This window comes from Arvicanthis niloticus, chromosome 1 (assembly GCF_011762505.2).
Source record: "Arvicanthis niloticus isolate mArvNil1 chromosome 1, mArvNil1.pat.X, whole genome shotgun sequence".
Lineage (NCBI taxonomy): Eukaryota > Metazoa > Chordata > Mammalia > Rodentia > Muridae > Arvicanthis > Arvicanthis niloticus.
In genome coordinates, this window is record NC_047658.1 from 97,247,053 (window position 1) to 97,262,613 (window position 15,561).

A 15,561-nucleotide genomic window follows, 5' to 3' on the forward strand; every position below is an offset into this window, starting at 1 on the left:
GGGGACACACCATTCCAGCTGGTTAACACCACAGGACCTAGAAAGGCAGGCCAGAGCCACAAGGATCACTTTTCTGTAGTGTTTTGCAGGGAAAAGCAAAGGCTCTCTGTCTGGGGACGCTATCCAGGAGGACTGAAAGCCACATCTCCTTGGAAGTTCCAAATTAAGATGGCACCACCATGGTTAACCTTTCACTCCTGCCCTACAGACCTCAGATTTGCCTGGAGGGGTAGGCTTTCAGAAAGCAAACAGATCGAAAAAGTGGCTCCCTTCAAACTTCACCACTGAGTCTAGGAAGATCCAGGCAAGGTGCCCAAACACTGCGGCTTCCTGAGGACAAGGTGTGTCATTGTGTCAGGGAAGAAAGTAGTCATTACTCTGCCCAAGACCAGCAGGGGTTTTCTGGCCTCTCAGTCCTTGCCATTTCCTTGCCTCCATGATGGCTAGGCAAGACCAATCAGAGAGATGAACTGCCAGGAAAGAGACATGAAGGAGCAGCTATGGCATGATGCAGCTTCCTCGGACTGGCCACCTCTTCAAGGGTGAACACTTCTCTACAATAAAGGTGAGATGGGAACTGACTAGAGTGGTGCCTGCCTGCAATCCCAGCACTCGGGAGGTGGAGACAGAAGAATCAAGGGCTACATGAGACCCTAGGTCAAAAGTTGGGGAACTAACTCCAAGGAAACTAATTACCCTGAAACTGGAAAAGCACACCTATAGATGGCATCTTCTCTCTACCAGCTTGGGAAGTGGTCATTATATGCAGGGGGCTGTACAGCTCTGAGGGAAGCTGATGTGGGTCATTCCGGTCAACAGTGATCCCACCTTACTTCATACCTGAAGCCTCTGAGCGTCCCTACCCACTTCACAAATGACCTCTACAAAGATCTGTATCAGTCACACTCACCTCCACACCCAGCTGCAACCAGAGGTCACTTTTTTTTTAAGCCACCAAATTGAGCCTTGCTGGCTTTAAAAACCGGCTTCATTTCCTGGTTTCTTTTGCCCCTAGGGTCACCCTTCCTGCCAAAGCTGGAAGGGGAGTGGGTGTCTTGACTTCCAACCTTTAGTTCTTGGAATTTTTTCCTTTTCTTTTTCCCCCTGGGGGAGAGGGGAGGAGACCGAAGGTGAGAGAAGATAGGAGAGTCCCTAATCTTTGGAGAAAAATGCAGGGGAAGGGCTTCCACACCTGTCATTTCCTTGACCACAGGCTGAAGGAATTCCAGGTAGTCCTGTGCAGGTGGCCTTTGATTTCCCACCTTGTTGCAAAAAAAAAAAAAAAAAGCAGAAATACTGGAAGGAGAAGCTTGAGATGTTATCAGAACAGCGAGGCAGTGAAGCTAAGGTTTGGCAGGATCTTGGGAAAGGAAGGTCTTGAGATGAGGAGCAGACGGCAAGAGCAAGATGGCCCTTCTTGTTCTGAGCTCTTGTCCAGTGGTTCAGCATAAGTCACCATCTAGGACTCTGTGTGCTGTGTCCCACTGGTCCTGGTGGCAGCAGAGGGTATAGACCAATTCCCTACACACCACCAGAGGCCATTATAAAAGAACTACAGAATGTGTTAGAAAACTTCTACTGCCTGAAACTTTTCTTCAAAGGACTTAAGGAAGGAGTGTGGATAGGTGAGCTGAGAAACAGAATCAACCAACCTGTCCTCTGAAGTTTAATAAAAAGTAGGAGTAAAGAAAAAAACAAAAAAAAAAACAAAAAAACCAAGATGGTTGCCCAACACTCCACCAAATATCCTCTTGCTAAGGAAGGAGAGATGAACAGTGAAATCCATCTTCCACCAATAACTTCAACTAAAGGGTGGATGTGTGGTCACTGTGAAGTTGTCCAGAAACCACAGCATCTCTAAGAATTGCAAAAATTGTATTCATAAAATGGGATCCTGGGATCTGCCTGTTTACTGGGAAGGGGCAATTTGTCAACATCCCAAGCACATGTGAGACGCTACAGGCACTTAATGAAGGCCTGGCTCTCTCAGCATCACCACCTTCAGCATCAGTATCACAAGCCATGGAGTGAAGAGCATGACCTCATCCATCCTCATGGAAACCATCATTAGCCCACGGACTGAGTTGAAGGACATGATCTCACCCTGAACCTCTGCCATCATAAGCCCCTCCCAGAGGAGCCATGCACATGAATACTCAGCTCTTCCACTACTCTGGATCCCAGCAGAATTTCATGAACTCCCTTCCATGCAGCCCACCGAAAGCCCAGCACCTGGCAGGCCAATGGAGGATGGCATTACAAGAGAAGATGGCAAAAGGCAAGCACCACCTGCGCTGGTGGGCAGGTTCCTCACTGGCCTGGACAGGGCACAGCACATTACAGCACCCCCAACACACCCAACCAAGCTCACACCAACCTCCCCACCACCCTTCACTGGCTATCTCAAACAGGAGACTCTCCTGCCAAAATATACCCATGACCACGACATGTTCTCGCTATGTGCAGTGTGGTTACGGTTGACTTCCTCAAAAAAGAAAGGGAAAAAAAAAAAAAAATCAACCTTGAACACCTAGACTGTAAGCAGATAAAGGGTCATGTGTCTAAACATCAGGGGGCTTGCAAAAGCCCAAGAGGGCAAAAAAGACTTGGGTTAAAGAAGGCCTAATGTTCTCTTCTACTTAAATGTCTGAAAATGTGTTGTTTATCATTATAGATTACAAGGCAAGCATCATATTAGGTCTTTGAAATATAGGTTTTATTTACTTTGACAAAGGTGTGGGATGAAAGAAGTCAGCACTTACCCAGCACCTGCATTCAGTCTGCAATACGTACGATTTAGTTTGTATTCAACCTGCACAATTTAGAGAGATACTATCTTGGTATTTCAACCAGGCTATCTCACTTGACTAAGGTCAAGTAGATAGTAGAGACATTCAAACTCAGCTCCCAAGGGCCATTTCCTATGAGACTATACCTCTAGAAAGCACAACACATGCTATTCAAAACAATTTTACTAGTTTCTACTTAAAATTTTAAGTCAAATGTCAGATCAGGATTCCTTAGTCTTTAAAGACCTGAGTGGTTTTAAATCTGAAACATATATCCATACAGGCTATATATTCAGCAGGGTACCTGCTACAATCAGCTAAGCAACAGTCTTAGTGGAAATCCAAAGGGTTGGGGTGGAACAGGGAAGAGGTGGCTTGCTTCAAGCCACATGACTCTAAGGCTAGCCAACTGTCAACTCTCAATGTGAACTTGAAGGGTTTCCAAAGAGAATTAACTTGACAGAGATCTCTGTGTGGGCCATTTTCGGTGCTAGATACCTTTTAAACACTTGGTCACATATGGGGTAAAAACAGCATTTGTAAACTATCAGGTCTAACAAAGTAAAAAACAAGTTTTAGGGTTAGGAAACAATGAAGGAATTTATATGAGTTGATTTCCTTAGTGCTCGGGATTGAGACGTCTCGGGAAAGTAATACATAAATAACACAAATAAACATGCCGGCTGGGTTCTCCTTCCTGGAGCCGTCAGCATTCTCCTTAGGAGCTATTTTTAACATCCTCATAAAACATGGTCACCATAACCTGAAATTCTCTCTGTTCAGAAATGGCTTGGGATTCATGATTCTTTAGTTAGACAAGAAGTTAAAGAAGAGGTATGTGATGGTTTCGCTCCCCTGACTTGACCCAGTCAAAAGCAAGCAGTGGACTTTCTTTTATTCTCAAAATGTAAAAAGTCCACAAAGCACATCATTACCTACAATGGCCTCAAGCAAACAAGCAGCATGTTCACATTTAATCACAGGGCTGGAGAGCCCTGCGTGAAGTGAAGACCACTGGGTGCTATTTCAGGACCCACGTGGCAGTTCACAACCACCCATACAACGATATTTCCAGGAGACTGGAAGTCTATTCTGGCCTCTGCAAGCACGACACACACACATGGTGCATATGCATACATGCAGGCAAAACACACGTACACATAAAATAAAGTAAGCCGTAAAAAATAAATCATGGTCCAAGTTTTTCAAAATTACTGAAAATTGAGATACATGCTCTTCAAGAATGACGGACAGTTAGGAATGGAAGTTGAGGCAGGAGGATTGAAAGTTCTGGACCAACCTGGGCAAATCCCAAGCCAGTCTGTGGGAGATGCCCATCTCAAAAAACAAACCACCAGCACAAAAGAATGGTCATGGTTAGTCCTGAAGGTTAAATATACTTTTGTAAAACTACATCTTCAAGCTTTTGGCAAGTGTGTGTGTGTGTGTGTGTGTGTGTGTGTGTGTGTGTGTGTGTCTATATTGGTTTGTTTTTTTGTTTTGTTTTCTGAAACAAGAGTTTTTCTGTACAGTCCTGCCACTCACTCTGTAGACCAGGCTGGCCTCAATTTCAAAGGGCCACCTGCCTCTGCCTCCTTAGTGTTGAGATTAAAGGTGTGTGTCACCACTGCCTTGCTCACCAACTGCATTTTAAGAAAAAGCTACTACTAAACAGCTTTAGTCATCAGTGGGACTACCATCTTGAATTTTTTTCCCCCATCATTCTCTACAAAGCAACAAACAGTAAGGGAAGAGCAGCCCACCTGTTCGAAGGGCATGTGCAGGCAACATTAGGTCAGAGGCTGGATCCCCCAGCACCTGGAGATAAAGACAACTAGGAGCGCTTCCCTGTGGGTGTTGGGGACCCAACACTGGTCCTCTGTGAAAGGAGGAAGTACTCTTAATCACAGAATCATCACTCCAGCCCCTACAGGGACAGTTCTGCACAGGAAACCCATAATTATCTGTAAACTAGCCTGCAGCATCCCTTCTCCCAAAATAACTCTAGCTGCTGACCAAGACAAGACACCCTGCTGGATCAATCCCAGGGACTCAATCAGAAATGGAAAAGTAAGACAGACTCTGATAAAAAGGGACTTAGTTGTCTTTTCATGACCACACTAACTATGTAACTAACCAAACCGTCTGCAAGTGTGAGGGCTACTGCACGCACAGGGTTACTGCACACACAGGGTTACTGCATCTACAGGGCTACTGCATGCACTCCACAGAGAATGTGAACATTAAACATCCCCTTCCTGTTTAAACACTACCCCCAGTTATTTCATAACCATGTAATTATTCATTAAATCAGATATTGGAAACATCTCATATTGGAATGCTTAGTTGTTTGAATTCTCACCCTCGACAAAAAAAAAAGAAAGAAAGAAAGAAAAAGAAAAAAATTTGAAATATCTTGGAGCAAAAGGGATGGCTCTGTTTTTATAAGCATGGATTGCTCTTCCAGAGGATCCACTTTCATTTCCAGACCCAAGTCACAGGCATCCAAACCTCTGGCCTCCAGGGGGACCTGCACTCACGTGCACATACCTACACAGAAGTACACATACATACACCTAATTTAAAATAATTTAAAAATAAGTCTTAAAAACAGCAAAGGTCTTTAGAGGCTGGCTGAAAGGGGTAGCTATTTTTTAGTAAGTGATTTTAGTCTTTTAACTGATTGAAATAAACAGGCAACACAGACTTTCTCTCTCACATTCATATTCATTCTCTCTCTCTCTCTCTCTCTCTCTCTCTCTCTCTCTCTCTCTCCTCAGATCAGTGGGAGCCAGCAAGAGAGAGTTATATAAATGCCAATTTTCTGGGCTGGCCAGATTTTTGCTCTAGAAGTAATATTAAACACAGTTCTTTGCCCATGAATTGTGAAATACGCTATATTCTAATAAAGAATGTGTACTTCATTGTGTGTTTAACAGCATGTGCCTGCATTTGGTTTAATTGACCAAGAATAAGCCCTTGTTCCTCAGTGAACTATCAAGTTACAGTCAACTCTTAAATATTCACACTCTGAGGAACAAAAATGCAGATAATAGGAAACACAAGACTTATGTTAAATCATCCACTTGCACCATGTAGATATTTCTTTTTCTCTTCTTCTAACTGGCAATTAAATGTGGAGGGCTGAGACCACAGCATGTAGGATACTCTCTGACAAAGGACTTGAACTACCCTGGAAAACACCCCTTCAGCAGGTCTTCATGCAGACCTCACACTTGAAGGTTTCTGCTGGTGAACTTCTTAAAGGCTCACTTCAATCTAGAACAGCACCATCCCAGAAGAAGGCCCAAGAGTCAGTAGGTATTTTTTAAGGCATGTAAATTACTCTCCCACCCCCCATCCCCACCCCTGCCCTCAGGCTGTCCCTTTGCACATTTCACTTAGCAGAGGGTGGGAAAGTAATTAAGGGTTTGGGGTTGGAAAAGCCCTTTTTATTTTAGCTCCTACTGGGCTGGGGTAAACAGATTCCCTTAATGTCAACAATGACTTAATTAACCAGAGCAGGTGACAATGTCAGGGGGAATCTGAAAGTAAGAGCTGAGACTGGCAGTGATCAGGCTTGACTACACTGGGAACATACAGAATATGACTCAACAGAACCGTACTTAGAATCAGGACCACCCCTTCACAATCCGCAACTGTGGACTCTGTTGTTCTTTGTCACAGGGATGACCAGTTGGATACAATCATTTCTATTCTGAAATACTGAGTAAAATCTTACAGAGATGACTGTCTTCTTAGGTCAGCTGACTTGACCCAACCCTGCTGCTGCCACTTGAGAAAGTGTCCAGAGACACATAGACAGGATAGGATGGGGGATGAGGATGTACATCACATGACTACATATACCACACAGAACTACATGACTGAACACCACGTCTCCCTAAAGGGACAAAAGGGCTCCTTAGTAGGGAGGCACAGGCTCTCTCTAGGAACTTCCTGATTACCTATTTGTCTGGCCCAAAAGACATTATCTAAACTGAGCTTCTAAATTAGTGAACCAATGTCTTCCATGGTAAAGCTTCAGAAGACAGAAGCTGAACTTGGTGTTAGCGGAAGTTCTGGTTGCACCAAATATGGGGCTGGAGGGATGTACATATGCCCATATTAGACACCAGAACCTAGCATGGAGCCCAGTCTCTAAGCTTGATTGCCTTCTAATCACCTGGATATCAGGGGCAATGTTGGTCTCACAGACAAGGAGATCGAGCACAGACCTTGCAGAAATCTAGCATCACCACCTCCTCCTTCCAAAAACAACTTTCCTCTCAGGGTACCTTGCTTGCTGCACTGAGAACAGGTACCACCTTGTTCCCAACTTACTGGAGATGCTGACAGTCAGGAGCCAGGAGCTGTGCTTTCTGCTCTCTCTGTCCAGGTCACTAGTGAAAACTAAACCTCTTGAGGTGGTCCTCAGAAGTCATCTGGGGATGTTAATGGTCAACAACTACTGGCAAAGAGATTCCACCAAACCCAGTAGTAGAAGAGGTTCTGGGATTTCTTTGGGTTTTTCAAGCCTGCTCTGGTGCAGCTTTATACCTTAAGACTTTTTTTCCGTTTCTTTTCTTTTTCTTAGCATCTCACAACTCTGGATGTGATTTGAACCTCATGCAAACTCTGAACCTAGTGAAGTGTACCCTGGGGCATTGGCAAAGTGTGACCTACAACTTCTGGGACTTCTCAGCCTCCCTTCCTAGCCTTACGTGTACCTACAGGTCCCCAGGTGGTGGGATCTGCTTTCAACAATGTGAGTATTGTTGGCTATCAGTTCTTACACAAAGAGCCATTTGGGGGACTCCAGCCCACTGTCCTTCCTCTCCCCACCTGTCTTCTCCCAGCTCATACAGACATCTTGTAACCTTTCTTAGGTAATTGGATGCAGTCCAGGAAACCCTCCAGGACCATTTTCTACTCTGCACTGAAATCCACTCACAGCAACACTGCCCCGAGAGTCCAAATGAAAAATGACAATTCTTTCCTAACCGGGGCTGTTTCTGAAGCCCACGCTGTAGGAAATCCCAGCTCAGCTTCCTTAGTTTGTGCTGAGCCACACACTCCAGGGAAAACCAGCAATTAGGGGAACATCCATTTTAATTATTAGCAAAATTAAAGAAGTGCAGACCAGACTTTCAGAAACCCAATCCTTTCCCCTCACATTAAGCCCTTTGAAAACATGTCATTGCTGCAGATTACACTCTCCCTGACGTCACAGAATAAGTCACAAAGAGGCGGTTCCAAAAAGGGTGTGACATTGTATGTTGAACACACACTTCATACACAAACTTCATATATATATATATATATATATATATATATATATATATCCTTTCCAAAGACACCTGGTAATTTATAACCTTCCCAGGCATCTTCGTGGCCTGACATTCCCTCCACACCTCCCCATCTCATTCACACTGTGAGAGTGCCTGGGTGGATCTTACTGGGGACCAGTTCCTCAAGCCCTCCTCTCAGATGGGTACACAGCCCTCCTTGGGGACATCCCTGTGGGGGTGGGGGTTCTGTCCTCCCTACCATTCCCCTCTGGATGAACACACTGCTCCTCAGGACCCTGATTCAGGGTGCATAACCACAGCAACTCAGCTGACCTGCCAGCACTCAGGACCGTGACGGACTCCAAAGCCAGCCGGCACCAGGTGGGCCGTCCGCAAACACGTTCATTAAGTGGTGATGACTGCAGCAATCTGCAGTGTCACGCTCAGATTACCACTCAAAAAATAACTCGCCTACCAATATTCCCTCCTGATGACAGATTCCCATGCTGCACCAAGCGGAGAGGTTTGGCTATCAACCACGTCTCTGACGGACCTGGGAGAAGGACCAGCTCTTTGCCCAGCTCAGTATTTCAGCCATGGCCTCCCCACAACTAGCTTCTCACATTTGCAACCAAGTGTGCAAAGCCAAACACGCTAGTGAAATCTGGCGTTTCCTCGGACGGGGGAGACTCTTGGCAAATTCACTTTTGAATCTTCCCAACATAAAACCTGCCCCTCTGTGATGCTGGGTGTAAGCACAAGGAGCTTACAACAGCTTAAAAACCAATCCAGCATGGCATGGATCTTGGTGTTCAACTTCAGAACCTTCTTTTCTCTTAAACAATACGAGAAAACATCGGCTTTCAGAGGCTGCCTATCTCCTTTAGCCAAAAGATAGTGATTCAGGGCTTTCCCTCGATCTAGAGAGTAACTGCAGAAGGCCACAGTCACCCTGCCAGGGTATGTCCCTTCCAGAGAACTGTAAGGCACTGGATGAACAAGAACTGCCACTGCCTCCCTCGCCCAAGCACAGAGAACAGAGCAAACCAAACCACTCCACTCATGCCTGGAAGCCAAGACACTCCCTTCTAAGCTCTCCTGTGGAAGATGTGGAGACAGACCACCCTCATAAGACAGCTGGCTGAAACAGGCCTTCCATTTAAAGACCACTTCCCCCAGGCACATCCCCCAAACAACTTGGTACCCTTAAAATGACATGCGAGAACTTACCTTCTGGTTCTAAAGTAGTATCCTCAACTAAACTGAAGGAGGGCCGGGCCAGGGACAAGGCTGCCATGGTGACCAAGACCAGGCAGATGAAGCGCCCCCAGCTGACCATGGTCACAGTGCCAATCCCTGGTCCTCTTCCATATCTCCATGTGGACGGTAATCCCATCTGCACACTTCTTCTGAGACCATGGGCTACCTGCAATGCCTTCAGCCCACAGGGGGCTCAGGAGCCAGGGCGCTGCAGCGACTGTGCTCAAGCTGCTGTTGCTGCTGTTGCTGCTGCTGCTGCTGCTGCTGCTGCTGCTGGGGCTTCGGCTGCCACTGAAAGAGATCCAGTTAGATTCAGTCTCTCCCCCGTGCCAAACCTGCTTAAACCCAGATGGGATAAAACTGTTTCTCAGCCTCTCAATACATTCGCAAACACATTCCTTCTCATTATCGGAAAAGCCCTCCATCCTCACCTCAGCGTCCCAGGTGTTTCCAGAGTAGTCCACGAGCTGGAGTAAGCTAATCTTTTTTAAAAGCTTACTTTTAAGAGACACAAAGATAAACCATCGCTACAGGACCCAGCCACCCAGCTACACGGCGTGCCCTTCCATCCACTATCAAAGCTACCAGGTTGCTGAAGCAACTCGACCTTCCTTCCTTTCAAGGGCAATTGCAAAAAAAACCCGAGTTTAAAACGCTGGGCTTGGCATGACCAGCCTCATTAACTTCTCTTATTCCAGCTGGCCTTTAAGAAGCTGACTGGAGGAAGGGTTTGCTCTGGGAACCGCATTTCAGCTGAGCTGATCGGCGTGCCTCCCCCCCCACCACCACCACCCTCAGAATGGTTCTCGGAAAGGAGACCAACAGAATCAAAGAATCTCAGGAAGGCTACAAAAAATTCCCACCAGTTTACACTTGTCAGAATTCATTTTCAAATGCAGGCGTGTATTTCAATCTTCAGCCAAGCAGCCACTTACAGAGAGTGAGTTTAATCCAACGGGGGACTCAAAGCCTGGACCCCCTTCCACTGACTAGGAGGCAGTATGCAGGCATACTAACTAAACCTCTCCAACCAACGTCAAAGGGGTAAAGATACAGAGCAGGCACAACCCTTGATGGATAACTCAAGGTTTTATTAGTAATGGTGATGATACCTATAAGCTGTCCTGGTATGCGATTGGCCTGAGAACTTTCAGGACGCTAACCTATCAGCCAAACTTCCAAAGTATCAGTTACAATGGGCACACTCAACTTACTAGATCCAAAGCAGAGAGAGGAGGAAAAAAAAAAAAAAGCTTTCTTTTTCCCAAGAAAGCTTACCCCAGTACAAAAACTATACGTTCATTCGGTGTCTTCAGTGACTAAGCCTTGAGTCAGAAGGCACAAGCTCTAGAAAATCTGTTTAAACCAATGGCAGGAAAGGATCGGACAAAACCATGGGCTTTGGACCCTGGGATGCACATTTTATGAGTCTGGGGATGGGTGAGCGTTTTAATAAGGAGAGGAAGAGAAAAAAAAAAAAAAGTCCAATCCCGCACTTTTGATGCTTTCAATGGTGACACAGGATTTCAACACTGCCAGAACTTCCCTGAAGCCCTCCCTGTCCTAAACTCAGTTCCTTTGACCCTTCCCTGAGATTAAAAGGCAGAGAGGATGACCCATCTTCAAGGGGGAAATTAAGAAGCTGTTGTTTTTGGTTTTTAAACACAGGTAAAATGGTATAGCTAACAACAAAAGCCAGGAAAGTGTGTGAGTGTGTGTGTGTGTGTGTGTGTGTGAGAGAGAGAGAGAGAGAGAGAGAGAGAGAGAGAGAGAGAGAGAGAGAGAGAAAGAGAGCTGTGCTGTGTTTTTAGACGGCGTGGAGGATTTTTGTGCCCTAAGTCTTCTTTCTTCTTAAAGTCAAGCGTCCCAAAAGATAATTCCTCGTCTATTTCTACTTACCTGTCAAAGGAGAGTACACAAACATTCTCATTGATTTACTAAGAACTTTCAGGATGCAGGTAAATTCTCCATACCTCTCTAAAAACTTTACAATCTCAGATCCTAGTAGGTCTTGCGGCAGGGTGTTCAGCCCACCTTGCCCATCAGGCCCTACCCAGTGCCTCAGCTCCCGCTGAATGAGGTAGATGGCCAGTACCGACTCAAGCTGAACGTTGGTTCTTCGAAGGCCCAGTCCCCACAGCAGCCCCCTCCTCAAACCTCTGTAAGGCGAGAAGTGAAGGCAGCAGGTTTGCGCAGCTCCTCACCGGAGTGGACAAAAGTGCTGAGCGACCTCCTAGGCAGGATAATTAGGTCCCAAGACTCCGTGTTGGGAACACAGGCCCAGCATGCTGCTGGCGGCCACAATCCCAGCTTCCTGCCTTCAATACCATAATCCTTCCTGGAGGCTGAGCCCCAGAGAAAGCCCCAGCGTGTTTATTTTTCCCCCTGAAAGGGGACTCTCTTCTCAGCCTACGAGGGAGGAGTCCTCACCCTCGCTCTGACGGATGGCTCTTCATGGCCACCCGCCCCTTGGGGCCATCTCCACACAAGTCTGCCTCCAAAGACAGGCAAGTGACCGGCAGAAAGGGCCCGGCTGGTGAGCTTGCGCAGTGTTGTACACGTTTACACACTCCTCGCCATCCTGCAAGAAGGCAGGCTAACTTAAGGCCAGCCCTGGGGGTGGGAGGGTGCTGCTACCTTAAAGGGTAGTTCCAAGATACCTCAGCAGGCTGAGCAATTGGCATTTTGTTCCTAAGTGGATTTCTCCTGGGAGAAGTCAACACTCCCAGGCTAATACTAAATGTAGCCCCCCTACCCTGGTTCAAGGCTCCCTTACTTCTCCACGGGGCTGGATAGGGAAGGGAGCTGTCACGGGCTTGTGGGGTGGGGGGGAAGGGCCAAGGTGGGGTCCTAAATACAACGAAATCCCAAAAATACTAGCTGCCGTAAGTAAGACCATAATCCCTGTCTACTGTCTTAGTGGGCACTCCGAGCAGCTTGGGGTGCACATCACCACCCTACTTCATTGTAGCATTTCTTTCATTTGTCAGCCTGGAATATCCTGTTTTATCCCTCTTCTTGGGGCGCTAAAGAGCTCTGAGAAATCTGCATTTTAATTGACATTCCAACGAGAGGGAGAGGGGCGCCTGATTGCTTTTCTATTCAAACTAAACAGGCTTTTCAGATGAAAATGAGTCCAGGCTGGTGGAAGATTTACAGGGATTTGGGACGCTTGGGACAATAGAGTTTTAAATGTTGATAGCGTTTCACACCAAACACATAATGGGTACCCAGAGTTTGAAAGCAAGTCTGCCTTTAAGGGTAGGTTTTATTGAACTGGGGTGGGGAGGAGGGGGAGTGAGGAAGGAAGGTCTTGGGAAGTTTGCAGGGGTGCAGAGCTGAAACCAGCCTCCCGCGCCTGCCCCCTGGCCGCGAGGGTGGAAGCCAGCGCCACGCAGGGCCCTCGGCCCATTCCCCAGCGCCGAAAGAATGAGCGCACAAGTTAGAACTCGCCTGTGCTTTCAACATCTCGGCGCGGCTGCGGTCGGAGCAGCTAGGAGAACTAGGAAAAGTCGGTCCAGTTCGCCCCCTAGTCACAGGAGCGCAGCGATCCCTCCTGCGCCAACCGCTGTGGCCGGTGAGGGACGGCCAGCACCGGAATCCCAGACCAAAGCCACTGCCTCCCTAAAGGTGTCACCCAGGCATCTCCATCCCTTTGAGGATGTTGCCTGACACACTCCAGCAGTTTCTTGCCAAGAAAGAACCTCTCCTAAGGGTCTGTGTAGTACCAGGCTGGAGCTTCCAAAATCCAAGCACCCCAAAGATGCCCTTCCCGAACCCCCGCCTATGGGCTGTGCCACTGGCAGGCGGCCCCATGGCGCGCCGGCTCTGAGCTCAAAGGAACGCGCCCAGTAGGCAGGACTGTGCCCGCCGGAGTCTGACAGGAAAGGGGTGCCGGCGGCAGAGGCAGATGTCAGCATTTGGATGGAGGTGCTGAAAGAACTCCCCCAAAGCCAGCCATCCGCATTCATCCACTCCTCCATCACCAATACAGCCAGAGACTGACAGAGCGCGCCCCCAAATCGTTTTACCCGCGCCCTCCTCTCGGGGATCCTGCGCCCCGCATCCTTCCACGGCACCCACTTCCCCGGCTGGCGAAGCTCCCAGAGGCGTTCGGCACGACGATTACCTTGAATGGCAGCGCTCCTCTGCGCTTGGTGCTGAGCCGGAGCCCAGAGTGGGTCCGGATGGAGCAGACGATGAGCTCGGAGGAAAACTCCAAAAAGAGAATGATCCCTTGGGTCGCAGCCGGCGCCAAGGTTCCGAGGCTTCACGCGCGCCCGGGATCGCAGAATAGCGAGGACATGACGCCGAAGCTGCCCTCGGATCTGGGCAGCTTCAGAAGAAAGGACTGGGGCTTGGCGTTGCCTACTCCAAACTTTGCTGGCGAGTGAACACTCGCAGCGCTCGGGAACGCTGAGGCCCGGGGGCTCACGCCCGGCCCCCGCCAGCCCGGAGAGAAGTCGCCACGCCGGGCCAGGAACACTTAGGCAGCCCCCGCGCCGGAGCTCTGGCGGCCGCGCGCTCGATCGTCGGTGCGCCCGTTCAGCGTCCGCCGCCGCCGCTCGCCTCTCCCGGCGCTCTCCCCGCGCAGCCCGCGCCGCCGCCGCAGCCTCTTCGGGCGGGTCACGCCCCCCGCTGAAACCCGAGCCGTTTCCTGGACGGCGGCGCCCGCTCTGCCAATCAGCGCCGAGTGTTGGGGCAGTCCCGAGCCCTGCGCTGCTCCCAACGCCTAGCAGCCGCAGAGACACCAGCCAGGCAGGCGAGGGGCCCCGCCGTGCTGCCCGCAGGGGTGCACAGATGACCTCTCGGAACCCGGTTGGTGAACGGCCCGGTACGCTACTGCCCCGGTCCCTAGCCAGCTTCGGTGCAGAGTGGATGCGTTACGTCGTTTTATGTCACGTTAGGAAACAAATGACAGAATTCTGTGCAACTTCAGACGCCTTAGAATCGGTCTGCAGCCTACTGGGGCTAGACATTTCATGTCACTGAAGCTTTGAGGGTAGAAGCAGCTAATGTTAGTGGGAGATGTTGCGTTATCTTGTTTTTCTGAACATCAGAAGGAGATCGTGGTTTGGGAAGCCCTCCTTTAGGAAGGGAACAAGTGAATAGGTCATTGTACTTAGTCCGCATATCTGCCTGCAGAGTAACAGACCCAGATTCTGACAAGAAAACTGAAGATCGGAGAGGTTAACACAACTGGCTACTGGTTGAGCCCTTTAATGTGGCTGTTTTGGAAAAAGCCAAAATCTACAGCAGAAAACATCTTGTTTAATAGTATCAATGTAGGTTAACATAAAGAAATCCAAAGGAGGGCTGGAGAGATGGATCAGCAGTTCAGAGTGCTTCCTGCCTTCCAGAGGGCCAGACGTCAATTGCTGGCGTAAATAGCAGGCACTCACAATCGTCTGTAACCCCAGTGCATAGGCATCCAAAGCCTCTGGTCTCCTTGGGAAGCTGCACTAGTCAACACAAAGATACAGGCACATAGTTTAAAAATAAAAATAAATATTTAGAAGAAAGTGAGGCTGGAGAAATAACTCAGTTTAAGAGCACCGCCAGAGATTGGTTCAATTCTCAGCATCCACAGGCTGGCTCACAACTACCTCTAACTCCAGTTCCAGGGGTCCCGACGCCCTCTTCTGGCCTCTGGGATACTGCATGCACAGTGTGCAGACAGACTTACAGGCAAATATCCATACCCACCAAATAAAATGGAGAGAGAGAGAGAGAGAGAGAGAGAGAGAGAGAGAGAGAGAGAGAGAAAGAGAGAGAGAGAGAGACAGAGAGAATCCAAAGACTCCTGAACGAGTCTAGAGAGGAGTTGGGGACGTAGTACAGTGGTAGATCGCTTCCCTAGCGTACAAGGCCCTGTGTCTGATCTACGCAACCCGCAAGAGAGAAACAAAGAAACAGAAAACACACTCACTCTATCAAAAAAAAAAGAGTCATCTGATCTTGAGAAAATTGGATTCCTCTCTCTGACTCTTCCGCTGCAAAGCAAGATTCTTTAACTAAATGTCAGGCCAGGTTGTAAATGATTGGCATCTCCCATTTGTCTCTTCCACTAGACAGTCTTGGGATCATTTATCTTTCAATGTGCATTCCCTTTCCCTCATTCAACCTTTGAGAAATTGTGCTTAAATTCAAGGCCACATAAATTGTAATCCTAGCACTCAGAAGTGTGAGGCAGGAGAATTGCCTTGAGTTCAGGGTCAACT

General features: G+C 48.2%; 1 protein-coding gene across 18 annotated transcripts in view; it reads right to left on the reverse strand.

The window, feature by feature from the left end:
• Fgfr2 (fibroblast growth factor receptor 2) overlaps positions 1-13,948 on the reverse strand; it is a 105,140-nt gene extending 91,192 nt beyond the window's left edge. For 5 of the 18 annotated variants that reach the window (XM_076911543.1, XM_034496300.2, XM_076911526.1 and 2 more), the window contains exons 1-2: positions 13,470-13,945; positions 9,311-9,631 (exon numbers count right to left, since the gene is read on the reverse strand). In XM_076911543.1, coding sequence (XP_076767658.1) covers positions 9,311-9,476 — 166 coding nt within the window. In that variant the 5' untranslated portion in view covers positions 9,477-9,631; positions 13,470-13,945. The other 13 variants (XM_034496342.2, XM_076911554.1, XM_034496310.2 and 10 more) reach the window with 8 other exon arrangements.
• Positions 13,949-15,561: the final 1,613 nt, after the last annotated feature.